The sequence below is a fragment of the Phallusia mammillata genome, chromosome 5 (genome assembly GCF_965637545.1).
Source record: "Phallusia mammillata chromosome 5, kaPhaMamm4.hap1.1, whole genome shotgun sequence".
Classification (NCBI taxonomy): Eukaryota; Metazoa; Chordata; class Ascidiacea; order Phlebobranchia; family Ascidiidae; genus Phallusia; species Phallusia mammillata.
Genome location: NC_137256.1, coordinates 17144488 through 17170572, shown reverse-complemented (window position 1 = coordinate 17170572; position 26085 = coordinate 17144488). Strand labels below are relative to the sequence as shown.

The window sequence follows — 26085 nt, the reverse complement described above, 5'->3', positions numbered from 1 at the left end:
CAAGAGGCACATCCGGGTATCGCAGAACCAACAAGGGTGAACACGCAAACGGCACATATGAGGCGAACGTACAAAACACAGAAAAAGCATCATGTGTAACGAGAACCATTTAGTGAGGATACTGTGTGGTGAGAATAATACGCAAAACAATTAAGTGAATAAATGAGTGGCGAAACATAACAACGATTATACAGACTAAACCATAGTGAAACACAGGATAATAAACTGTAAAGAATGTTATGTGCATGAAGGTGTGTAATAATCCGAACAAAAAAAACAAAGTAACGTGAAAGAATAAGTGAAAATACGTGTGTGAAGGTAAAGTATTCAAAAGATGCGTCATAAATAGAACGTGATTAAAATTCGCCACAATATGCTTGTGGACACTTATAAGCTTACCAAGGTGAATTTAAGTTAATAATGTAGATTCACATGACTGAAAGTTGAAAACGCAACATTTATGCGCCGCATCTGTTGTTTTTTTAAGTTGAAAGAACTAAATTTGACGGGAAACAATATATACGACGATGGAATAAAACTCCTGGCAACGAGTGCCCATCAAATCGAGCGATTGGATGTCGAAGGTTGTGAAATAACGAAAGTTGGAGCCAAAAACTTTTCTAAATCTGTCATCAACCGAAAATCTCGGGTAAGGCACTTCTTTGTGCATAGTAAATTTATACCAATACATACGTTTGGAAAACCTTTAACCAGTCATACGAAACATGATAATGATTCGAAAACGTTTTGATACAACTCCCGACATTTTTCTCTAGAGGAGTTATTTTCTAATCTTTATTTATCGTGATTATTTGAGGGTCCTATGATGTAAACCACGATTAGCAGAATATTGACATATACAACAGCAAAAGGCGGTTGTTAATTTGACCATCAAAAACGTTTATGTGGTAAATCGACCAAACATGTTTAACAGATGTGTGGATTAAATATCGCTGGAAATCCTTTATCAGATGAGGGAGCTTTCAGTGTTTCGGAATGCTTGTTTAATCTCAAGCAATTGGATTTGAGTAACTGCCATGTTACGTGCAAAGGTGCACAAGTCATTGCAACTTCTATTTGTGCAATGCCACACAGAGTAAGTAAACATTGAGTCTGTGCAAGACTGACTTTAGGTAAAACGAAACATTTCAGTAATACGTCGATGCAGACCTGCGGTGATCGCTGCAGATCGCTGGTTGGCATCGACGCTTCAGGGCTTATCCCAGCTATTCATCTATGTCTAAAGTCAACTGTTTACTGATCGATCTGGCGATCCCCAACTACGAAACTGAAATGTGCAGCCTATGAGGCAGGCTACGGTGATTGTGATTCAACTTTCGGCGGGTTCTTCACTGAGCCTGATAGCTCAGTTGGTACTGCGCGAGTCCCGGAAAGACTCCTGTCGTGGTTTCGAATCCCACCGCAGGCTAGATTTTTAGAGCCTCATACACCTTGCCATATGGTAAATGCCCGGTGACCTGTTGATTTGGTATTAAGCCTTTAATACGCCTGGCGTACTATCATTTCAGTAATTATTTCATAAACATGTTAACAAAAATGTACACTGTTTGTAAATAACCTATACTTAAATAGATGGAAAAGTTGATTTTGAGCGGAAACGATTTGGGAAATGAAGGAATTATACACACATCGAGTTGTTTGCACAAAGTCGATGAAATTGACTTGAGCAGGTGCGGATGCAAAAGCGATGGAGCTATAGGGTTAGCGTCAGCAGTCTGTGAACAAACAGAAGAGGTAAGTTGTGATGTACATGTCTCACAGGCTGTTCCAGGGTTTAAGATAGAAGATTAATGCAAACTCTGTGTAACCAAAGACACACACGTAATGTTCTAAGCAAATTTATTAAACAAAAAGTAGAACATTGTGACCCAGTGATTTAAGAGCCCAATTTGGACGTAGGCTAAAATAACACTTAACAAACAATGCTTAACAAACAGATAGGTTCACTGCTTTTGGGTGGTAATGCCATTGGAAACAGAGGAATGGACGCGATTGCATCTTGTCTGTACAACATCAAAGAATACGAAACAACAGCACGTGAATCTTGGGGTTGGGGAATTACAAAATCTGGAAAGAAAAAAATGGAAAAAGTATTGGTAGCTCTGAGAAAACGAGTAAGTCATAACCAGATGCAGTTGATAGACAAATGTAGGTACCGTCATTTGTAATTTTAGCGCACGTTTGATTTCATTAACGACACGTCCGAGAAATGTGGAACTGCCGGAGCAGAACTAAATGTGGTTGGATGCCGTGTTAAAATACCCACAGGTGCCACTGACAAGGAGGTGTCTCTTCACGTCACCTCCTACTACGGAACGGAAGACAATTCCGTAAGCAAAATTGTATAGACATACTCACGAAAACTGGTTCATTTTAGGTGACATACTGGCTTTAACAACGCCTTACTCCAAAAAAGTAATTACTGCAAATATAGAGCTTCTATTAGTGTATTCCAGTGGTTCCCAACCTTTGGTGGACCGTGGCCCCCTAAAAGTCACTTTTTGGCCTCGTGGCCCCCTTTAAGTAACCCTGAAGGTCCTGTGGCCCCCTTGAAAAGTGTAAAGGCAATCTCGAGTTGAAATTCGGTACTAATTTCGACTTTAAACAGGTCGAATAGGGTAACCAAGAATCCGCAATCGTGAAAAACCTCAATATAGACAAATAGTATGTGAAATAGTCGATTGAATTAGGGAATAAACGTAAAAAAGAAAATGGCGTTTAGTGGGTGTTTCTTGTGAATTTAGACCTGTGGCCCCCCTGGGGGGCCACGGGCCCTGGTTGGGAACCACTGGTATATTCGATTGGGGTCGTCATTTATGCGACAGTAGTAGCACAGGATTAAACAAAAAAAGTACAGTAATGCAAATTACGACGTTATGGTCAACTAACTGCATTACGAACGTTTTTTTGTAAGCATTTTTACTAAATTTGGACCTCACAGTAGCTTACATTTCTTAGGATCAAATCTCCCCGACGTTGGAATGCAGACCTTACAATACAAACTTCCAAAAGGAAATATCCATATCTCTGCCCAATTGCTTTATATGCGATCAACCACAGCCTGTAGTGGTAAGTAAAAAAAAATAATTTAAAGCGATTTTTTATATTTAACGCTAACAGTTCGTAATTTGTTTTTACAGATAAAATGCAGCAACGACGGTTTGAAATGGGAAGATGTTGGGACGTTGGTTCACAAAAATGAACATCAACACCAGTTTACAACCACGCACTTTACATGGTATGAATGTTTTTCACTCGGTCGTGTTTTGTGTATCGACAAACGTGTTCTATTGTTGTCTTTGCTGCGCCAAATAACGCCAAAATGCTTCCTTCCCACATCCTTTTGCGTCAAACTACTCGCCTGCGAAATAAAAAATAAAACGAAAAAGAAACCAACCAAAAAAATCCAAGCAAGGCACCCGCGCTTAAACCAGAAAAAGATTCTGTATACTTTTTGTCCCTTCTTGTGTCATGGTATCAACCCGTTTTTTCGTACCTGATAACATATATGTTAGGTATACTTTCGCGAAATAAGGAGAAAAACATGGAAAATGTCGACAATTGCAATAATCTGTGATAATAATTTTCGAATTTGCCGTGAAAAGTAATTCTAAAAAGACCTCTTTAGGGATTTTAACTGCCGTTCATATTTCAGATTCGCCAATTCAACTGATCGGCATTTCCTAAATCGACTAACATAACCAATAATTCTGTTTTATATATGGACCCAAGTACCTTTCACTAACATCTACTTGCAAATACTTTTAGGTATCGAATGGATTTTCTGAAATCACTTTTCAGATGCAAAAAAGAAAAGCTATTGGTTTGCAAAATCGTACACGACAATCAACTAGGTGCTGACAAAAAGTTGCTAAAAATATCAGTGATTGACAATATTGGATTATACAACAGCACTAGCAGTCATGAAGATCAATTTTATACGGAAGAAGTTTTGAGAGACACTATCCTTGTTAGGTAAGGTGAAAAATATATAACTGAAAAATCTCAGAAGAGCACACATTTTTTATGCAGTTCAAAAACGAGTGATGCGGAATTGTGTTTGGAAAAGTGTCCTAGAGAAATTGAATGCACCATGTCTTGTCAGCGACTTGAAAATTTTTTTGTTAAGTCATATACACAGATACAAATTGTTCTTCATCGCTTAAAACCACTTGGAAGTGACTATACATTCCATGTAGTCATAAAGTCATTAAAGGGAAAATCAATTTACGGTCGACATGGCAGTGGAAGTTTTTTTACCAACCCCTTTCCTCACACAACATGGGTAAATGTTTTTTTTTTATAAGTTTGGTTGTGATTCGGTGTTTTTCAATGATTTATAAAAAATGAAAAAAAAATCAGTGCGATTAAGACACAATTTTCAACTGTTAATAACATATAGGCCCTAATCGTATTATGTTGGGAAGTGTTACAACCAAAACATCTGGTTTTTGATTTTTATATCGTTTTGAAAGCAGAATTTTGTGGTTGGTGATATTCAAAAGGGGCTCATTCCTACAAACAATGAGAACTGAATTAGTAATGTTAAAATAATGTGAAAGTTATAATGAATTGTCAAATCAAACTGTATTGGCTTTAAGTACTTCTGTCAGCTGGTATAGCCAAAAGAGTTTTATCTGTTAACTCGTTCGTTGTTATTACAGTCTCGTGTTCATTCAACATGCTCGTTGAGATCTGGACAAAGTAAGTTGTAGCACTAAAATCAAAAATATGAAATATAGTGATTTGCCTACTAAACGACTCAATTCTAATAATTTTTCAATTTAAGTCCAGCGATAGACAGTTTTATTATTATTTGTCCGCCAGATATTGGAAATGTGACAGGAGGAGCTGTTGGAGGCGAAAAAATCAACATCACAAACATATATCACTATGGTCCTGAATAAATCTTTGACTGATATCTTTGTTTCCCATGTTGATTCTGCCAACGCAGATCTCAGCCATTAACAATATATCGTCAAATATATTGTATTGTAGCGTAGTTAGCGTGTTTTTCACCAGCTTTCGTCTTTTGCGATTATGTTTTGTTGCCAAACAATGGTCACAAGGTTGCATTTTGTTTGCACCTGTAAGTGCCTATTCGGCAATTCATTTCGTGCCTCGTTTACGATGAGTTCACCACCAATTACCACCGAGAACTTTTTTTAGTAAGTGCTTTATGTATAACATTTTGTACGGTCGTTTTCGTGTTTATTAGCAACATAACCGTTCTTTAACATCGCTAAAGCTCTGGAAACGTCATAGCGCAGCAATTAGGCCACGTTCCAGTAGTGAAGCTTTTTGTGTTAAAGTCACCGGCCATCTTTTGTTTGTAGAAATAGCTATTGCACGCATTTATAGTATTGACATCTTTTCGCATTGCCTTGTGTAGTTTGTTTGCTGTGTAAAAAAATGATTATTGCATTTGGTTCTCTTAACTGCCATTCGTTGCGCAGGTCGTAAAAGTAGTAGGGCCTAATATATTTGTTATTATAACTTTGATTCCTACAGGTCACTTGCTCTTCCCGCATATTTTCTCTTTTGTAGTCAAGAGCTTGGTCTTGTTGATGATCGAGTGTCGGTTGTATTGTTTAGACCTGCTGTTCAGTAACTTCTTGTTGTTGTTTTTTGCTTTCCAACATGCATATGACTACCTAAGTTTATAGGTATTGTCAGTTAAAGTCCTGTTATTGGTTAGGTCTCGTTACTCCATTAAAAGCCAAGAAAGTATACCTTTCTAATGGCCTAGAACAGTGGTTCTCAAGCTTTCATGGACCTTGGCCCCCAAACAGTAACTTTTGGACCTCGTACCCCCTTCAAGTAACCCTGTAAGTGTACGACCTGTGGCCGCCTTAAAAAATGAAAATGACAAAATCGTGTTGCAGTTCGGCACTAATTTCGGCTTTAAACAAGAAACCGTAATCGTGAAAAACCTCAATATAGACCAGTGGTTCTCAACCGGGGGTCCGCAAAGCGTTTTCAGGGGGTCCGCGGCAACGTCCTGATTTTGCAGACAAACGATATTGATAAAGCGCTATTTAAAAAATATGTCTCAGTGTTTTAAAATAGACTCGAAATTTGAGAGGACTGTCTCAACTGCCAACAGAATCAGTCAGTAAATTAGAAAGTAGGAATATATATTTCGCCTAATAATGGCATCACCAGTTCCTGAAAAACGCAATAGATCAACACCAAAATATCAAGAATGTAAAACAAACACAATGTTCTAAGCAACTCAACAACGCGAGTGTCGCCAAACACAAAATCGTTAAAAACCTTGCAAACCCAGCAACGCCTGGAAAGCCTAAAGGTAACACCTGTGAAAAGCTGGCAAGACCTACACCGTGGACAAAAGTAAAGAGAAAAAGGGGGGTGGCAAAAAGAAACCAAGGCGCTCGCAACTAAAAGCCGATAAAACGATAAAAAAGATAAAATGAAGATCGTTTTATCGGCTTTTAGTTGCGAGCGCCTTGGTTTCTTTTTGCCACCCCCCTTTTTCTCTTTACTTTTGTCCACGGTGTAGGTCTTGCCAGCTTTTCACAGGTGTTATCTTTAGGCTTTCCAGGCGTTGCTGGGTTTGCAAGGTTTTTAACGATTTTGTGTTTGGCGACACTCGCGTTGTTGAGTTGCTTAGAACATTGTGTTTGTTTTACATTCTTGATATTTTGGTGTTGATCTATTGCGTTTTTCAGGAACTGATGATGCCATTATTAGGCGAAAAATATATATTCCTACTTTCTAATTTACTGACTGATTCTGTTGGCAGTTGAGACAGTCCTCTCAAATTTCGAGTCTTTTAACAATTTGCACAGTTATCGTCGGTATGCATGGCGGCTGTTGGAGGTTTAGATATTGCCCATCCACGACAATTTCTGTTTTAAAATAGCATGAAACTTTTTTAAAATCAAAAGGCAAAAAGGTTGAGAACCACTGATATAGACAAATGGTGTGTGAAACAGTCAATTAAATTAGGGAAAAAAGTTATTTAAAACACGCACTAAAAAAGAAAATGGCTTACTGTTTCTTAGTGGGTTTATCTGGAGAACCTACACCCGTGGCCCTGGTTGAGAACCGCTGTCCTAGAATCAAAGTTGACAGACACACCGAGCAAAGGCGTTTACTGATCAGTTTAGTCAACAAAATAGAAATACTTAGACAAAATTCTGCGTTGCCAGCATTTTAAATAAATAGCGTGCAGCAGTTAGTAAAATTTATTACACTTTTACGTTTTCGCGTTGTTTATGTACATCCATGGCCATTGCGTGTTAGTTTTACTTTCCATTTAGAACCAAACATGTGCTGGCGATTTTAAACTGATGAGATTCTCCGCTTCTTCTGTGAAGTGATTGCTTCCAATGCTCGAAACTTTGATGTTGTGAACACACCGAGTCAAAACCTCGCATTTATCTGCCAGCTTGTTCTTGGACAAATTATAAGGTGTTCCATCCAAACAACAAAACACGGTTTAAACCCATCTTAATATTCTCGGATCTATAGTATTTTGTTTTTATATACAGTGATAAAATAAAAGCACGAACATCTGCAAAATGTTGCATTTGTCGTACATGTTTTTCGAGTTTTGCTTGGGTCTCCCGGATCTGAAGGTCGAGCTCGGCAAACACCGAATTTGGATCACAGACCTTCAGTTGGGCGAACCCATAAATTCCAACGTAGATGTAATCTACTGCAAAGTTATGGAGACTTGCAGTTGCAACATTTATGGCCAAAGAGTTTCAAACTTGGGATTAAAAATAGCACACTCGCCAAGATATCCGCCATTTTCAAGAAAACAACCCAAATTTAAGTTATCTCCGCACTTGCTGTGAATTTACCTGTTGTAGAAGATTTGTAAATCATTTTTTGATCAAGAGCATAGGGCAACTATGCTTGATATTCAAGAAATGGTGAAAAATAATTGAAGTTTGTCATTTGCGATTGCAAAAAAACTCTTAACCATTTCCTCGAAGTGTGTGTATCAAAATATGCATGCAGTCAATGCTATTATCCTGGTCTACAAGTGATTTGGAATGAACCAAGTCGAGTAAAAAAGTTTTTGTGATACTGATTGCTACTTTTTCCTGATGCGACATGTTGTGGCAACCACCAATCAAAAGATGCACGTCGGTGGGAATGTCTCTCCTCAAAGGCCAGAACAAGCAAAGCCACAAAGGATGGTTAAGAATTATTCAAGGTATTTGAATGAACAGGTAAAGTTTCATCTAACATCTCAAGAAAGATGGTGCCCGAAAAGGCATACGTGTGGTTAATTAAAAGTTTTATAACATACCTTGTTTGTCTAAATCAAGTAGGCACCTTTTGTAGGCCTGCTTTACAGCATAACATTATCAATTCCATCTATTATTACTCCTTGATATATATTTTTTACAATAGGTGTTTCCATGCTTAGAGCAAAACGAGGTTACACATTCTTTAAAACCTAATTCTCATCACAATAAAATTAAATCTACTTACTTTGCTTCTCTGATAAACTTGCAAACAATGACAACAATAGAAAAACAAGTATGGAGACTACATGAAAAAAACATAAAGGTGTATCGTGTATGGGTTACACATGCAGAAGGACAAAAGTTGAGTGGAGAAATGCATTTATACAACTTCCATTCTGCCAAAAAAAAATATACACAGTTACAAGTTCCGAGTTAATACTTTTCAATTCTATTTCGTTCTATTGAAACATTAGAAAATAACGATCAGAACTGATAAACTTTACCGAAAACGTAACAGAAACGCCGCAACGAACCGAACTACAAAAAGAACAAGACTTCCATAATCTCAACCTCGCTTCCATAACCCAAATAGAAATAGCTATCTTTACAGACAAAACAAAACAATAAACGCTGCCAATTTAGCTAGGTCATGGGGTGCACAGTCATTTTTAGTTGTTGTTTTTTTATACCAGAAGTAACTTGAGTCTTATCGAGTATTTTGTTCTTTTTTTATTACGAATCCGGATTCACGAGACGTCTTTTGAAAAGCCCCTTTGACGTGCCTTGTTGGTCATTGCAAAACTCAAGCGTCTGCTGAGAGCGATATAATACATACATTTACACCAGTAACGTGCTTTCTTATTTGTCTTTTGTACGATGTTGTTAAAAGTTGGTTATTTTCTTTAAATTGGCTTTGGCCTACACAACCACAAAGAAATATTTCTTCATCTTTTGTGTGATTTCTATGACTACACATGTTTATTTTCATAGGTGGTGTTTTTTTCTCATTTTGGTTTTGTTTTTTGACTTGTAAACCAAAAGTTTGCTCGTAAGGAGCTTCTCATCGATTTGTGTTTATTTAACTATGGTAAGTCTTCATTAACGGTTGTTTTATTATTGGCTAAATTTGGTTTTCTGTGCTTGATTCTTTGATAAGTCAGTTGGTCTGATTTACAGTTTTCTATTTTAGCCACGTCGCAGCAAAAAGCCGTTTATTGACAAGAAGAAGTCAGTTACATTTCAGTTGGTTCATCGGTTAGTATTTTTATCTCTACAAAACCTGTTAAACATTGAGTCATTGACTATTGAAAGACTGCATTAATTCTGAAATTCTTTAAAAGCATACATTTTGACATTATAATTTTGCAGCTAAACATTATTTTATACATATGTTTTTTTTGTTTTTGATGAACGTTGCATTCTATGGAAAGTTTGTTTGGCTTTGAATTTGAGTTCTTGTGGTTGCTCGCATTAGTGACGTCACATAAAGTGACGTCATATTTTATGCCCGCCACCTTGCATTTTTGTAAAATTCGGCGGCTTTCGGTGCAACACTTTTTTAAAGCAACATTAAATCCTTTTAAACAGGAGTCAAAAAGATCCACTTGCTGCAGATGAAGATGCACCACAGAGGGTTCTTGTACAACTCGACGGAAAGACTTTAGATTCTATTGCAAATGAGGTTTGTACAAACAGTTATTGCAGAATCTTGTGGGACAGACAGATTTTTTGGCAATTCAATTAATTGAAGATGTATTGAACCGTTACTTACCAAATGTTCATTTTGCTGGATACATTTTGTGTTGGCTACAACAAACGTGAAAGTAGTGAAAAACAAGACCACAGTTTTTTTCCAAACCACATGTGTTCAATTTTTTTCTAAAGCAAACCTGTGTGAAGAAATATATACTTTTTAATGTTCAAACTTGTAGACCCCAAATGATAGAGAGAAAAGGTGGAGTAGTCAACATGTGTATGGCATCGATTTTGATGATGATTATGATTACATGCAACATTTGCGGGTATCTTCAAAGCAAGATACAGCAATTCTTGTACCAAAGGATCAGCGAGGTAGTTTGTTTCCTGTATTTTTTTTTTTTTTTTAGTTTAGAATTAAACCTTTTTTGTTTTTTTGCACTGAAGCACAGTGTCATTACTAAGTATGAAAGTGGTGTTAAAGTTAATTCTATTTTTAACTTTTTTCTATTAACTATTAACTCCAGATTATAAGCATTTGCATGGAATATACAAGAATATTTTCCCAATTAATGATATATAACTTCACTGTTTGGGATTCAGTATGTAAAGCTGTGTTTGCAAATAAATTATATATAGTCGTTTGTATAAATTAAACGGCAGAATATATATAATAGTTGATATAAATTTAATTATGAACCTTCAGCAAATTTTGCCATTAATTCATTTGATAATCAGTTGGGACATGCACTAGTTTTCGAATTTTAAAATTAGTGGCTAATACTTGACAGCATGTTCTAAGTTTAACTGCCTTTCAGTAAATCTGCAACCAGTGCCAGAAGATGGCTTCGAAGAACTGACAGAAATTACCAAAGATGATGAGACTGTTTTCAGGCTACCGTCTGTCGTGTTTGGATCAAAAACTGAGGAAGAAGTTGGAATGCTACATCGAGCTATTCCTCCAAAAGGTTGTTAAACACACAAAACTTTATCCCTATTAGCATGTGTGGATTTCATGTCAAATTATGGGTCCCCTTCCCTGAAGGGGACACATATTGTTTTTGTCCGTATTTTTTTTTTCTTTTTTCTGTCTAACGCTGGTTTGTTAAACGCATTTGGTCAAGAAAGAGTGCTTCAAATTTATTCAAATTTGGACAGATGTTAGTTATTAATCTAAATTTGATCCTCCTGAAGTTTGACCCCGAATTACCCAGTGGTTCACCCACAGGCCCCCAAAATGCAAATTTTTTAAAACATGGTTTGTTATATGCGTTTGGTCAAGAAAGAGTGCTTCAAATTTATTGAAATTTTGTCAGATGTTAGTTATTAACCAAAATTTGATCCTCCTGAAGTTTGACCCTGAATGACCCAGCGGTTCACCCACAGGCCCCGAAAACGTAAAATTTTTAACGCTGGTTTGTAACGCTGGTTTGGTAAAGAAAGAGTGCTTCAAATTTATTCAAATTTGGACATATGTTAGTTATTAATCCAAACTTGATCCTCCAGAAGTTTGACCCCGAATTACCCAGCGGTTTACCCACAGGCCCCCGAAACGTAAATGTGTCTAACGCTCGTTTGGTCAAGAAAGACACTGTAGGCAGAAGTCCCAAGAGAGTAACTCACTGGTTTACGATAGCAGGAGGGCTCAGCTTGACGTCGGACAGACGTTTTACGAGACGTCGTTTCGGTGATTAGAAATCAGCTGTTTTGCACAGCAATGCTATTTCGTGTTATTAAGTTGTCACTCACATTTTCAGTTTTGGCGAAGGTTTCACACCTATGACGTGATTTAAACCTAATAAGCGTGCTTCGGTTTCGTATATGTCAAGCAGAACTTGTTAATCAAAATAAAGTTGAAAAATCAAACTTGACATTTTTACAAGATAAATGTGTTTTTTTAAATGCTCGTTGTCAGGTTGGCCGCCGCATGACCATGGGTTACTTAAGGTCAACTAGTAGGTATTACTAACACAGTTCAGAACTTTCTTTCATCATAATGTAGTGTTTTTTTGCTATCAATTTAGGAATCAACACTCAAGGCATGTATAAATTAGGTTAAACGGTTTTGTTGAACAGTAAGGACGGCGTCTATTGAAAACGGTGTCAATAGGTCAAACAGTCGTTTGGCGTGTGCACCCTGAGAGGTTACTGCAGGTCAATGGTACGACAATATCTGGGTCAAAGCAAGAGATTAAATTAAAGTATTTGTTTCGTTCTTTTTTAATGTTTTTGTAATTATATGACAATAATAGTGCAAAAAGAATACGAACAATTTTTTTATTGTTGGGTTAATGCTTTCTAAAAATTTGTTTTTAAAAATCTAAAAGTCACCGCAACATTTGTTTACCGTAAATCCGCACAAACACGCGTGTGGGGACCCATTAGTTTTTGTTTACAAAAACAATCATATGTGTGGATCAAATGATGTGTATAGTAAATTGGTAAATATCGTATAGAATATATAAAATGGAAGTATATCAGAAAGCCACCCTTCTAGTTATTTAAGCATTTGTTTAAAACATCATTGTTTGATGCTGAAAATCAGTATATAGCTAATATTTTTACACAGGGCCCCAACCAAGCTGGGATCCAGATATTGTTGCTGGTTTGGAGGAAGATTTTAACTACAGTGATCCTGAAAACATACTAGATGACGATTTTATGGTGCAAGTATCACAGCCAATTAAAGGGTAGCCATATTGTGCTTTTTGTGTATAATGTGAGCAAATTTGATTAAATAAAAGATTCAAATTTGATCAAATAAAAGGTATTGTAATGCTACCACCACTCTCGATTTGCTACCTTTTTGTTAATGTTGATTAAAAAAAATGATGGATGTAAATTTATGTCTAGCTCACCCTGCATTGAAAGTGATGATGAGATTTCAAGTGATTTTGAAACAATTTCAAGCAACGATGATGAGAGTTATTTCTCAGAGGAAGAAACGAAAACCCGCTTCACTAGTTACTCTATGACATCATCAGTGATGCGTAGAAATGACAATTTAAGTCACTTGGATGACAGATTTGAAAAGGTTTGTTAATTTTTTGTGTTTTTGTTTCCGTTTGATGTTAACAATGAGCACTTCTGTTAACGCCGTGTACTGTTTACATAGCAACCGGATTATCGCATAATCCGGTTAATCGCATTAAATGCCCTTGGCAAATCGATGATGCGGATTCGTCTGTATATATCTATATATATATATATATATATATGTATTAACCAGATTTGTCTGTATATATATATATGTACAAGACTAAACTAAATTTAACACTATTCAAGTAGAATGTTTGCTTTACTTTAAAATGTTAAGCTTATAATCGATTTTTTTCTGTGTTAACTTACGTTTATGTGCAGTTTTATGAGACCTATGATGATGATTGTATTGGTGACCTATGTCAAGTTGACATTGATGGAGTTATTCCTGTTGATGATGTTTCACAAAAAGCTGAAATTAAACTTTTGCTTGGCATCAAAGAAGAAAGGTAATATTGGTGCCAATGATGCAGTTTTGTTTCCAGAGTCACCAACTGAAAAAAATTTTTCAGTTTTTCATCTATCACATACTCAAATGCTTTGTATATGTAATGATATCAAAACCACTGCCTGTAAGAATAACTGTGCTTTTACAGGGAGTCAGATGGGGAACTTGACAAGGAGAAATGCCTAAATTATGCTCCTATCAATTCTGATGATGAAGTAATGGAAACTATAGTGAAAGAAGAACCAAGAGAAAAATGGGATTGTGAATCTATCTTGAGTATGTTCAATATACTGTATTATATTTAGCAACATAGTTTTTTTTTGGACATTTATATGTCATAGGTAGTTTTTATAGTGCTAAAGTTTTCTTCATGTACAGTTACAAACAGCAGTGGTACTAAGACTGAGTTGATTGCTTTAGTTACATGATTAAATAATCAAGACAAATAACTTCTGGAAGTAGCTCTTCCATAATGCATTAGGTGTTTTGAAATGTGGGTTTCGTGAAACGAATGTGCTATACAAGGGTTTAAATGCAATAATATATCAATTGTTATGATTCTTTAACCCTTACATAAATGTTACTTCTAAAGAGTTCATTTTTTAAATTTTGACAAATAAAAATTAGTTAATACATGTACAAATGTGATTTTTTATTTTAGGTACCTACTCCACCCTGTACAATCATCCAAGGCTCATTACTGAACCAACTAAGGTTTGTACCAGAATGATTTTTGTTTTTAGCAATTATTGGTTGGTATTTTTATCCCAGAAAATCAAGATATCAGACAAAACAGGAATGCCAGTTGTGCCCAAGCAAAGACTCAACAGAAAGCAGGTTGGTCTAATTACAGGTGCTGTGCAAATCCACTTAATCGCAACCTGGTTAACCAGTACAAAAAGCTTGACAAACTGGAACTACAGTCAACCTGATTCATCTGCACTTTGACCTATCCCTTGTATTCATTCAATTGTTTATGCTTGTAATTATTTTAAGCCAAACATAGCTTTGTGGATTTTACATTTTTTAACAATTTTTGTGTTGTTGACAAAGCTCAAGGCATTGGACATTGCATTTGAGGAAGCACCATCTCCTATTATAACAAACAATACAAGAAAAAAAGATGAGACAAAAGAGGAAAAGTCTGCAAGGAAAAGGGCTGTTAAAGAAGCAAGAAAGGTTGGAAACTCATTTAAACCTATTTGTGCATGTATATTGTATTTGCAGTGCATACACATGGTTTGTAAATTTTGATTCAGCTTTTTCTCCCCCAAAGCATAAAACATTTCATACAGCTTGCAACATAACGTCATTGATAGGTTATTTTAGCACATTGGTTTAATTTTCCTGATGCTGCGAGAACATAAAGGCCCACAATTTTTCACGTTGGACATAAGTTTATTAAAATAAAATTATTTTTAACAGGAGAGAAGACAGGAAAAGAAGGCAACGAAAAAGGCATTCCAAGCAGAAAAGACACGACAAAACAAGGAAATATTGAACATTCAACAAAATTTAACTGGTGTAAAAATTTCCTGATTATGATGGGGTCTCAAGCCACTCCATGGCTGCTTGGTGAACCCGGTTCGTTGCGGACCCATCAATTTGCGACTTGAGAAATAGTGATATGTTGTCTATTGCAATATCAAGACCTTTCTGAACATTAGTCATCATGTTGGTATTGTTCTGCAAAAATAATACAAATCGAAAAATAAAATAAAATTGCAATAGAATGTGACAAAGGTATTGCATTTTGGGATTGCAAAAATGATCATTTTTGTCCCCATAACGAAACAATTTAGGTAATTTTCAAACATTTTTGTGCAGAAAAACATTAGAAATGTATGGAAAAAATTGCAAAGCAAGCTAAATGATTTTTTTGCAGAATAAACCAATAGTTATGAGGTTAAATCATACATAAACAATCCAAGTAAATTGCAATGATTTAGTTCACCTTCCTATTTCTGTTGAGTTGTTAGAGGTTGAAAATTAGATATATTTTTGTCAAGATTGATTTAAACACTAAGTTTTTTTTTTACAAATCTATAACTAGTGTACCCACAAGGTTGCACTTCAAAGTTATATGACATAAAAGCAGGGTTGCCATACCGTCCTTATTTCTAAGATTTGTCCTTATTTTGAAGGGCTATGTCTTATAAAAGTTCATTGTCCTTATTTCTAAGAAATGTCCTTATTTTTGACTGTAGTCCTTATTTTGTCTTATTATCAACAATTACCATAGTCAAATCCCTGCTACAAGTAGAAGTAAACCTAGACCCGGCCTGTTGTAAGATGCACGAAGTATTTTCTACGAACAACGAGTTGCTGGAACAGATTGTTTCTGGCCAAAATATTGCAATATTATGTCATGGCTCGTATAAATGCAAAGATTTGTTCAAAAACGTTTGTTTCATTTCGCATAAAAAATAATTTTTCGGTTGTCCTTATTTTTGGTTTCAAGTCGATGGCAACCCTGCATAAAAGTGATCTGTCTAATTGACCATAAGGCAGACTCGTAAGCATAAGAACAAGAACAGTTGTACATTGGATCCTACTTACATGTGATTGAACATAGAACTTGGTGAGTCCAGCTTGGTTAAATTTTCCGCGGTCATAGTAGTATTGTCGTAATGCACTGTTTAGCTTCTCTTGAAGTTTCAGTAGCTAGCAAACAATTGGACACAGTTTTAAGTTTCACAATTGCAATGTGTTAACCTCTACTATACATAAATAAAAAGCAAACCTATAAATTATCTACATCATTTATACTTCACAAAATAAGTGCCAGATCAACTGAATTCAAATGTTTGACATAATTTAACAGTACCTTATAACATTGTAACATTGCAAAAAAAAAATCAAAAATATTGTCAAACAAAAACATTGCATGATTTCTGTTACAAGTATAAACCTGCTTATGATCTTTAATGCTTGCTTCCATCTTGACTTTGTTGTCATACATACTCATGAAGCGATTCTTTAAATCGATATGTTCACTTTGCAGCACTCTGTAAAATATAAAGTGCAAATATATATAGACACAAACATACAGAGTATGCAATTAATTTACCTGTATTTCTGTGCCACTTTTTTATTTGACTCAACTTCTAGTCTGACATTTTCTTCCAACTGCTCCTTCACCTTTATCCTTTCTGCCATCAACTGTTTATGTTGTTTGTCACGTGCATCAAGTCGTCCTGCAACAGAATACGGTTTGTAATAAATATTTATTTTGCCTGATGAAACAAATCATAGCAATAAAATTAGCAGTACAGTTTTGCATTTACAATATTTGTGCATTCCCATAAAATAAGTATTTGGAGTAAAATAATACAATTGTCATTGTAAATTTCTGGGTGTCAGTCTGCTGTTTTCACTTTATCTGTTTTCACAGATCAAACCTGTTGCCTCATCCAGCTTTTTCTGCAGATTTTGGTTTGTATTTTCACCAGTTTCAAGTTTAATTTGAAGTTCATTGAGTTCCTCCCTGCAAACAAGTAAGTTTCAGTACATAGAAATGTACATAGAATACTGGTTGCACATATTTGACAATACAGTAATTGGTAATTACGTTTTTGTAAAAAAATTGGTGAATATTTTTTTCTTGTAAAATATGCGACACAAATGGTATGGAAAACAAAATTGACTTTTCAACAATAAAAATAGTTTAATTTAAACCAATTACGTCGTATTGACCAAGTATGGGTCCAAAAATATGGTGTCAGAAGTACGATTGTTAAAAAAGTTAGATTTTTTTCTTGATCTTACTGACTCACTTCAATTTTGCGATGTTGGTTTCGGCAGTGTTGATTCTTTTTTGCATTGCATTTTGTGACACAGTCATATCCTTGAGTTTTTGGTTCATCTGTAATTCTTCAAATTCCATTTCTTTTATTTTGGATTTTAATTCCATTTGCTCCTCCTATACATTCAAAGCATCAAGCACAATTATCATTTTTTTCAAAATCTGACTTCTATTCACTAAATATAAACCCAAATGTAAATATGTTTCTTTATTTCATTCGGACTTAGAAGTTATACCTGGAGTTTTCTTTCTACAGGTTCTATTGTGTTTTTCTGCTGAGTCAGGTCTTTTTCAGTTGACTCATGCTCAGCATTGAGGGCAGTCAGTCTTTGTTCCAAATCAGTAACAGTCTGAAAAGACACAAATAAAGCATATCATATAAGTTAGATATGTAGGTTTGACACAGCTACAAACATCACAGAAGTGAGGAACAACAGATTAATTGCCAGATGTATTCACCATTAAAATAAAACATTCAAATTGCTTTTGCAAATATTAAAAAAAATGTGTGATTTACAAGTAGATACGTTTAATGAAATTGGTTTCATTAGCCAAGTTAGCCAATGCTTCATTTTTGCAATGTACACCAAAACTCTTTCAAGCACCGTAAGAATTACTGTTAATGCTTAGCAATGGACATAGGGTCCCTTTTATCTACACCTAAACCTCTTCTGTACCCACTTAAGCCTTAAAACCTACATATTATCCAAACTAATTAATTGTAGAGATATTAAATCAAAAGTTTTAAGCTTTTTCTGTTTACATGTAGTGATTTCTCATGTTGTTCTTGGAGAGCTTTTACTTCCCTCACTGCTTTGGCCACAGCATTTTGTGTCTCTTCTAAAGTCTTTTCAACCTTTATTTTCTTCTTGACATTTTCTGCAAAAAAATGTTTTAGCACCAGACAATTTTTGAGCATTATTAGTAAATCATTAGAAGATGCACTAACCGGATTTTCCTTTAAGGAGGGCTGTTGAATTGTGGTTTCGCTTAGATTCCAAAGCAGTTTTCTGTCTCATTTCCTCATTTACTTGCTTCCTTAGGTTTTCTGATGACGACTGTAGAGGAATAAAAGCCGTTTTAGTTCTTTGATTGAGAGTTAAACTGTCATAGACTTTTTGTTTTAAGCATATTTTGGAAACAAAGAGCTCACGTCTAGCATTGTTTAAAACTTACTTTAAGTGCATCTTCTAATGCTTGTGACTTTGTTTCCTCTTTTTCCAGTTGAGCTGCACAAATCAAAAATTATGAAAACATTCGATTTTAAGTTGGCTTAAATATAACTCAAATTGCCTTTCTTCACTTACACATGGTTTACATTTTTTCATACTTACTTTTTAATTCAATATTGATCATTGTAATGTTGGTGACATCATCGCTGGCATTTTTCAGTTGAATTTCACATCTTTCTTTTTCTTTGGCAAATCTCTCACTTTCTCTTTCTGCCTTGGCAACAGCTTTATCACTTTTAAACAAAAACTTACACTTACAAAGTTGTGTGATGCAATTTTAAGCTACATTCTGAGAGTATTTTGTCAAACAGGTATGTGTTTTAATTTTTGGTTTAGATTTCAAGAAAATATATGTTTAGATTTTAAAATCGCTGTACATTTTATTTTAACCTAGTTTCAAGGTTGGGATCATTTTTGTGAGGTATCAACATATTTTTTAACTGGGTTGGACCCTTAAATGTCTAAATTCGTAATCTTGATTTGGTCAAATGTTACTTGCAGACCTTGCAAGTTAAGACCATTGATAATAACTACAATTTAGTTGGCAGCAAATAGTTAATGCTAAGGTTCACCATGTCTTTATTTCCTCATTCATGTCTTCAATATCATATTTCATGTCACGGTTGTTTTCCTGCAGCTCCCGCAATGTGCGCAGACTATCTTTATATTGACCTTCAATGTCGCTTATCCTGCCCCTCATATCCTGATGCTGGAAACAATAAAAGGATAGTTTTATCACAAAATGTTTGCAATGCGTTTGATGTTTTGGTTTCAAATTTTTCATGCTATGCAATGTTTAATGGAGTTAGAGTAAACTTAGGTCAATCCAAAACTTTTAAGTGAGTGATCCTTTTCCTTTGCATTCTTAGTTATTCTTCAAACTTTAAAGATCTCTTGTTACTGTATTCAACCAAGCCAAACATTTTTATGGTCAATTAACTTTCATTAAAACATTTAAGGTTTGATTCCAGATTGAAAGCTACTTATAACGGTATTTGCTACAAACCATTTGGTCAATTTCATTTTCCAACTTGTTTTTTTGCTTTGTCACTTCTCCAGTCTCAAATTCAACTTGTTTTACTTCATCCTGAAGCTCTTCAATTCGATAAACTTCCTTTTGTTCCAATTCACGCAGCTCCTCAGTTTTCTTTTCTAGGGCTGTCAATTCATCTCCCTGGTTCGATAGTTTTTCACGGCTCTGGTCAGCCTTTTTTAAGTAAGCCTGGTACATTGCTTCAGAATGATGCAGATCTTTCCTTTAATTGAAGAGATGCTTTATATTGCAAACATTTAAGCACAGATTTTTTATTTTTAGAATAACTAAGCAGCTTCAGTACAAGTGGACCAAGCTGGCATTGACTTCCTATTCAAATGTGCTTTAGAAAATCTTACTTAAGCATTGTTAGTTGACCACGGACGGCATCAAGATCTTGACTTGTTTTTTGTCTTTCGCGTTCTGCTGTTTCCAAGGCTTCCTGGTATTTTTCTTCAGCGTGATCCAACACAACTTTAGCATCTGAGAGCTCCTGTTGTTGGTAAAGATATTAGTTCAAAAAGTAAGATGCTATATTCTAAATTAAGTTGCTATAGTTGCTTTATAAATTTTAATGTAACATCATAATGATGATTGAATTAAAAAGTTTACTAAAAGTTTTCCAAAAAAAAATCCAACATAAATAAGAGTTCTGAAATTTCTTTTCAAATGATAACTTCACAGGTTTATAGAGCTCTTCTAGCAATAGCTTAGATAAAAAAATTACCGTAAAATTTAATCTAAGCCATCATGATCAACATTCTGCACATAACTTTATCTAATTAACCATAATAAGACAAACTCACAACCTTATGCAGGGCATCCGGCAGAAGGTAGTAAAAAACTGTATCAATTGACCAAAAGTCTATGACTGTAACTGTTATATAGGTATTTAACTAAACATAGCTTATATAGTTATTTAAAAAACACAAAATAATGCCAAGCTACACAAAGTCTAAGACAACCATGACAACTAGTTTCCCAACCTACAGCAGTTAAGTTATACAATATGCTGTAAGGCAACTTACACCATCAGTCGCTTTCTGTGTTGTCCTGATTTTTTTCATCGCTTCCTTTTCCATTGTCAATTTTTCTTCCACTAGAGGGCTTTATAAAGAAAACAATGTTTAAAAACAGTTAGCAAAGTGACAACAAGTTTTTACAGTCCTTTGCCTACGACTGAAAATCCAAATAACAATATGTCTCATGACCTTAGAGCAACTTTCCAAAAAAACTGAGCCTATAATTTAATTTTCTCATTGTCTGTTAATTAAACAGGGTTTGGTATGAATGGGTTTTAAACTTTTTGTCTAGTGTTGTTCAAAAGAGATGTAACAATGGTGTTTGATTTTCTATATATGTAATACACAAACATGATATTACTATAAGATTTAATTGAGAGATTGTTGGGCAATTCAGAATAAACAAACATATTGCATTTTTGGAACACAGTAATATTAAAATATCATAAATGCATTTTATTCATCTTTACCAAATTTGCTACCCTTGAGGGGATAGTTTATGTGAAAAGAACAATAAATTTCTGATGTTAATTTTTAAATTAAGACACCCAAAAGTCCTGTAATGTATATTTCATAAACATAATTTATATTTCACAAATTTATGCAAATTTCTTACATTAAATATGTACATGCACTAACCAGTGTTTTTTTACAAAGTTGATGTCTTCATTTAAACTGTCATTGAGTACTTGGGCAGCAGTCACCCTTTCTTTGCTTCTTTCGAGCTGCCGTTCCGTATATGACACATGCCATTGAAGTTCACTGATGTCGAATGCACATGCATCATGCTCTAAAATATCAAATCGTAAAATGTGGTTTGATTGTACATTCCATAATAATTATGTTGCCTTCAAATAAGGTAAACTAATTGTTGGATGTGGTTGTGCAGTGTCTTAGTTAGTTTCTGATAACAGACCAACAACACATATTCTTGTGTGTCTACTAGGGATGGGTCGAGCCGAGCCAGAACCCGACTACTCAGTATCGAGCATCGCTGGTTTTGATGCTCAGTGCTCGGCCGATCAGTTGCACAAACTGACCAGAGCATTAAATTTGCATATTCATGACCTGCTAACATATGAAACTAGTGAAATAGGCTATTGCTGCCAGGCATAATGTATAACAAAGTATATGAAACTAGTGTTAAAGGGAATCCAAAAACAAAAATGACTGGTTTATTAAATGCGTTAGATGGTGGAAAATGCGCATTTCTTGGGTCTGTACAGCTCAACATACCGGTGGTGACGTAAGGGACTTAGTAAAGCTACAAAACTAGCGTGAAATTAGGAATGTTTGTGATGTCACAATGCACCGAGTGGCTTAACCGAGCACCGAGCATTAACATAAGATGCTCGGTGCTCGACCAAACAGAACATTTGCAGTTTTGGCACACCCCCAGTGTCTACAGCTCTTTTTTCTCAGTTCTTGCAAACATTTTTTTCCGGCAGCTGGATTCACAGGTGAGTATTATTAACTAACTGTGTACATATTATTAACTCTATGTCAGTGCTTTATAAATCATGACGTAAAACACATACCGTATTTTACGGACCATAAGGCGCAATTTAAATCCCTTTTTTTCCTCATAAATTGATGGTGCGCCTTGTAAGCCGATGCGCCTAATGTATGGATCAAGTAGTGCTTTAATGCCTACACTCCAGTACCGATACTATTATTATATAAATAAACTACCGTCTTACACAATAAACTACGGTAAACACAACTAGCAAAGATGAAAGCAGACTGAGCATCTGATTCCATTTATGTGAAAAAATAAGTGTCTGGATCTCAAAAGGGGTGAAATACCTTTCTGTACAGCCATTGGAAGTTGCACAATTCTTCTTTGAGACATCATGTCAATCTTCCATGACAGATTTTTAAATCGATTGCGCTCCATTTCAAGTGCTTTTAGCGTAGCAATGCGATCATCTTCCAACCTCTGCAGCAACTCTGCAACCTAAAAATATGATTTTAGACAAAACCACTTTAAAAAATGCCTTTTTTAATAAATTAAAACCACATTTTAAATGTAAAAAAACAATTTATACCTGGTTAAAAACTTCAAAGCTTGAGATTTGCTTCTTAAACATGCTCTTCTGCGCAATAGCTTGACTGTCATCTGAAACGAGATAATAAATTTTAAGTAAGTTAATTATAGCATGAATAAAGCAGAAACAGTGTAATATATTTAGTCTATAATTGGTTCAACTTAAAAAAATTGTGAGTACAGCTGAAACAAATGTTTACCAACAAGTATGTAATAACCGTAGCAACATGTTACTGTAAAAATATTACCTGAAACATAACCAGATCCTTGAACACTTAGGCTCTTTTCACTTGTAGCTTCATCCTGTTCACTGTTGGGTGAATATTCAATTACAGGTGTAAGAAACCGAAGCTGTTTTTTCTGTGCTTTTTCTGAAATACAGTGAGTGCTGTCAACTTGTACGACAGTGTGTTATTATGTATTTAAATAAAACTAATGTTATACCTTGGCCAATGGGTTTAAGTATAGAATGAGAAAGTGTCCCAACCTCACTTTCTTGGTCTCCATCTTTAATGCAGGTTTCTTGCAAATAGTGCTAAAAGTGACAACATATATCAACAAGATTTAAGTGTGACATGCACAAATGTTTTGAGCAAACATGACATATCCATCTTTTGTTGCAAAAACATACCTTGATACGTTCCAAGTGAAATAGAGCTTTCTTTACGCAAGGAGACGGGGTGGTGACCATTTCACAGCTGCGCCTTTTCTGTAAAGTCCGGTCACCACTGCCGTCTTTTGATTCAATAGCGGCATGATTATACGGAACAAGCGATTTGTCTGGCATTTTAATCAAATTCCTTCTTACCTGGTATCATGTTTTTTAATTTGTTGCACAATTGTCTTAAACCTTGACCACAACAATGCGTATACGACAAACCGCTACATTTACTGTGTTACCGACGTAGTTACCTAGAAACCTTGTACTTTAACAGCACCTTTGTAAGATGATGATTTTTTTTTGTTATCATGTGCATGTTTAAAAACAGTTTAAAACGTAGTACCCACTAAATGACAGGTCTTTGACAGGATCAGTGCTTTGATTTGCCTAATTTAATCGGCCGAATCAGCGATTGTTTCAAACCCCAGAACTTTAATGCGCGAAATACTTTGACAGACAACATACGGAAATACATATCTTTCAAAACTAAAAAAAGACCCGACGATATCAGCAGTAAATTTTAAAACATGGTGATCTTTGATAGAATAATATTGCCTTGTATTGTTATGCTGTAAATGAAGGTAATTTGGCCCCTTACTTTCGATGTGTAGCAGATTGTCTAAACCAGCGGTTCCCAACCTTTCTGGTGCCGCGACCCCTTAAAACAGTTCCCAAGTTGCGGTGACCCCACGCATAGGCGCCGAGTTTTACAAAAATGCAAGGTTGTGGATTTAAATTATGACGTAAATTTTATGACGTCACTAATGCGTGCAGCCAAACGAGCTCCAACTCAAAGCCCAATATACTTTTAATAAAAAGCAAAGTTCGTCAATTTTAACAAAAAAATGTTTTTTAAATAATATTGATTTGGAACAATTCGCTTTATCGTTTTTTGGTTTAGCAATGTTTAGAGACAGTTTCGTCAAGTCGTTGCTTTTGTATCACCCAAAGTGACCATTTATTACAGAACAATCGCATTGTACACCATAGTGGCCAATCATTCACTGCCAATAATTGTGTGTTTGACGTCATACAAGTAAGGCACCAACCAAACTAGTTGCTTTTTCGTCAGCACGCTTGTTCAAACGCAAAACTTTTCCCAAATTTGTTCAGATTTTACGGTGTTTCGTAAGATACCGATACAAAAAAACTTGTTTTTCACCTAACTTTGTTTCGCAAAAACGACCATTTAATGACCTTTTGACGCTGTTTTTAACAGCATGCAGTCCTTAGTGTTTAACAATACCGTTCAGCCTAATTTATACATCACTTAAGTACTGATTCTTGAATTCATTTGTCAAACGCATATTACGGGTTGTAAAGGTAACTGGCAAAACTTTAAATACTAAACGAATACCCTGTTTAAACAATTGTTATTTTTTTAAATATTTCTGCACCATAGGGCTTGTATTTCTGCCCTAAAACTAAAACCGATTATTTCGGGGTTTAAAGGGTGAAAATGGGTGAATCCGAAAAAAAGATACAAAATTCTTTAAAAAACCTTACATTGCACCAAACAACAAAGCAAGAAGCTCCAAGACAAAAACAATATGTGTCCCCTTCAGGGAAGGGGACCCACAATAACTACAAACGCTGCAAAAAGAAGGATTTAGTGTTACCACTTACCAGGCGAGAAGTTTTCGAAAAACAACTCCCAAAACACAAAGGTTAATTTTAGGATCACTGGGCTTCGGGAGGTTTCACTCGTTTCTTTCTGCTCCCTGTTTACTGTTTGACTTGCACGAATGAGTACAAAGGCAATTAACCTTAGTGTATTTCGGGATAGATCACAGATACTTACGGCGAAGGGAGTTTACGACTCACGTATGCAATAGGCTTTAGGGCTTTGCTGTGAACTGGAGGCGTTTGTTCATGAGCATTGGTATACAATAGAAACAATAAAAGCTAGGGATAAAAGAAAAGTTGTAAATATAAAGTTTCTTTTGGCGTATTTGTGAGGCAAACTCCCAAAAGGTTATTAACCACAAGTTCAAAAAACTAAATTTTGTGAAGTTTGGCGTTAGTATGAGAGATGTTAGCCTGCCAAACGCAGAATTTCTGCTTAAATTTGTATCGAACCTGAAAGTACAAGCCTAAACCTGAAACCCATAATAGGGCAGAAGCTAAAGTTTACCGAGAGAAATCATTAAATCAGATCGCAGACAAAATGACATCCGCAAAAGTAGCAGAGTTGGAACTGTAATCTGATTCTGGCCTTTTTGTAATACCCGCCCCTATAACAACTGTAGTTAGCATTATCTTAAGGGTTATTATTAGAGCTACTCTTTACGAAGTTACCAACAGGAATTTTGTACCATTTAGTCGACGTTTCGGTACATTTAGCGGTGGGATTTAAACTTTTTGTCAGCCAACTCTATCACACAAGTCATGTTTTTCAGCCAATTCTGTTACATAAAGTCCATTGACAGTAACCAGTGCTAAATGCTAACCGGTTCGCTGATCTCATAAAATTTCGAGAGACGGTTCTATAGAACCGGTGCGAACCGAAGTCTTTTCTTCCTGTTCATCCACAGACTTTACACCATGAAAGTAGCTTAATGCGTCGGTAAATATAGCAGTGAGCTCTTTTGAATAGATTGAATTCTGTTCTTAGTGAAAACCAATCCAGATGTTTCTCAACAACAGCAGCCAATTAGGCAACCACAGCAACAACTTGACATTTACCAGTCGACAGGACATTCCACAATGGATCGCTGCCATTGGTTTCAACATCTTCTATTTCTTTTTTCTCTCCTGGACTTTATGGGGAATGTTTGCTTACGGGTTTCGTAGCAAGAAGTTTAGGTACGCCTGGACAGTAGAAACAAGCAAACGTAACGGCAACTTTGTATTT

At 35.5% G+C, this 26085-nt stretch overlaps 2 protein-coding genes across 4 annotated transcripts in view; one reads left to right on the top strand and one right to left on the bottom strand.

Moving 5' to 3' along the window:
* The window catches only part of LOC145227840 (protein LTV1 homolog), a 46836-nt gene extending 31663 nt beyond the window's left edge, over nt 1-15173 (top strand). The window contains exons 1-13 of one of the 2 annotated variants that reach the window (XM_080092762.1): nt 9215-9336; nt 9439-9503; nt 9837-9930; nt 10181-10319; nt 10763-10912; nt 12514-12634; nt 12798-12978; nt 13305-13432; nt 13580-13707; nt 14093-14145; nt 14203-14268; nt 14485-14610; nt 14857-15173. In XM_080092762.1, coding sequence (XP_079948888.1) covers nt 9334-9336; nt 9439-9503; nt 9837-9930; nt 10181-10319; nt 10763-10912; nt 12514-12634; nt 12798-12978; nt 13305-13432; nt 13580-13707; nt 14093-14145; nt 14203-14268; nt 14485-14610; nt 14857-14970 — 1368 coding nt within the window. In that variant the 5' untranslated portion in view covers nt 9215-9333 and the 3' untranslated portion in view covers nt 14971-15173. Of the gene's footprint in view, nt 1-9214; nt 9337-9438; nt 9504-9836; nt 9931-10180; nt 10320-10762; nt 10913-12513; nt 12635-12797; nt 12979-13304; nt 13433-13579; nt 13708-14092; nt 14146-14202; nt 14269-14484; nt 14611-14856 lie in introns of those variants that run through there. The other variant, XM_080092763.1, reaches the window with a different exon arrangement.
* Nucleotides 14871-23672, bottom strand: LOC145227839 (uncharacterized). Of its 2 annotated transcripts, XM_080092761.1 has the most exons (22): nt 23379-23672; nt 23202-23305; nt 23015-23105; nt 22819-22941; nt 22572-22642; nt 22330-22480; nt 21163-21313; nt 20530-20608; nt 19861-19994; nt 19475-19724; nt 19041-19177; nt 18571-18701; nt 18413-18465; nt 18186-18294; nt 18000-18115; nt 17473-17586; nt 17208-17353; nt 16833-16918; nt 16502-16628; nt 16343-16439; nt 15991-16095; nt 14871-15117 (listed from the first exon to the last, which is right to left on the bottom strand). In XM_080092761.1, exons 1-22 carry the CDS (start codon nt 23386-23388, stop codon nt 14971-14973), a joined length of 2532 nt encoding a protein of 843 aa, XP_079948887.1. In that variant the 5' UTR covers nt 23389-23672; the 3' UTR covers nt 14871-14970. The 2 variants fall into 2 exon arrangements, with proteins under 2 accessions (XP_079948887.1, XP_079948886.1); XM_080092760.1 differs by having other exon boundaries at nt 23202-23672.
* Nucleotides 23673-26085: the final 2413 nt, after the last annotated feature.

Bases quoted from the DNA above. Each gene is read 5' to 3' on its own strand.
- LOC145227839 (XM_080092760.1), bottom strand. From the start codon at position 23,357: ATGCCAGACAAATCGCTTGTTCCGTATAATCATGCCGCTATTGAATCA. The intron at 18,702-19,040 runs GTGAACCTTAGC...TTTGTTTAAAAG, and splicing joins AATGAGGAAATAAAGACATG to TGATAAAGCTGTTGCCAAGG. The intron at 16,629-16,832 runs GTTTGATCTGTG...ATTCTGTTGCAG, and splicing joins AAAGCTGGATGAGGCAACAG to GACGACTTGATGCACGTGAC.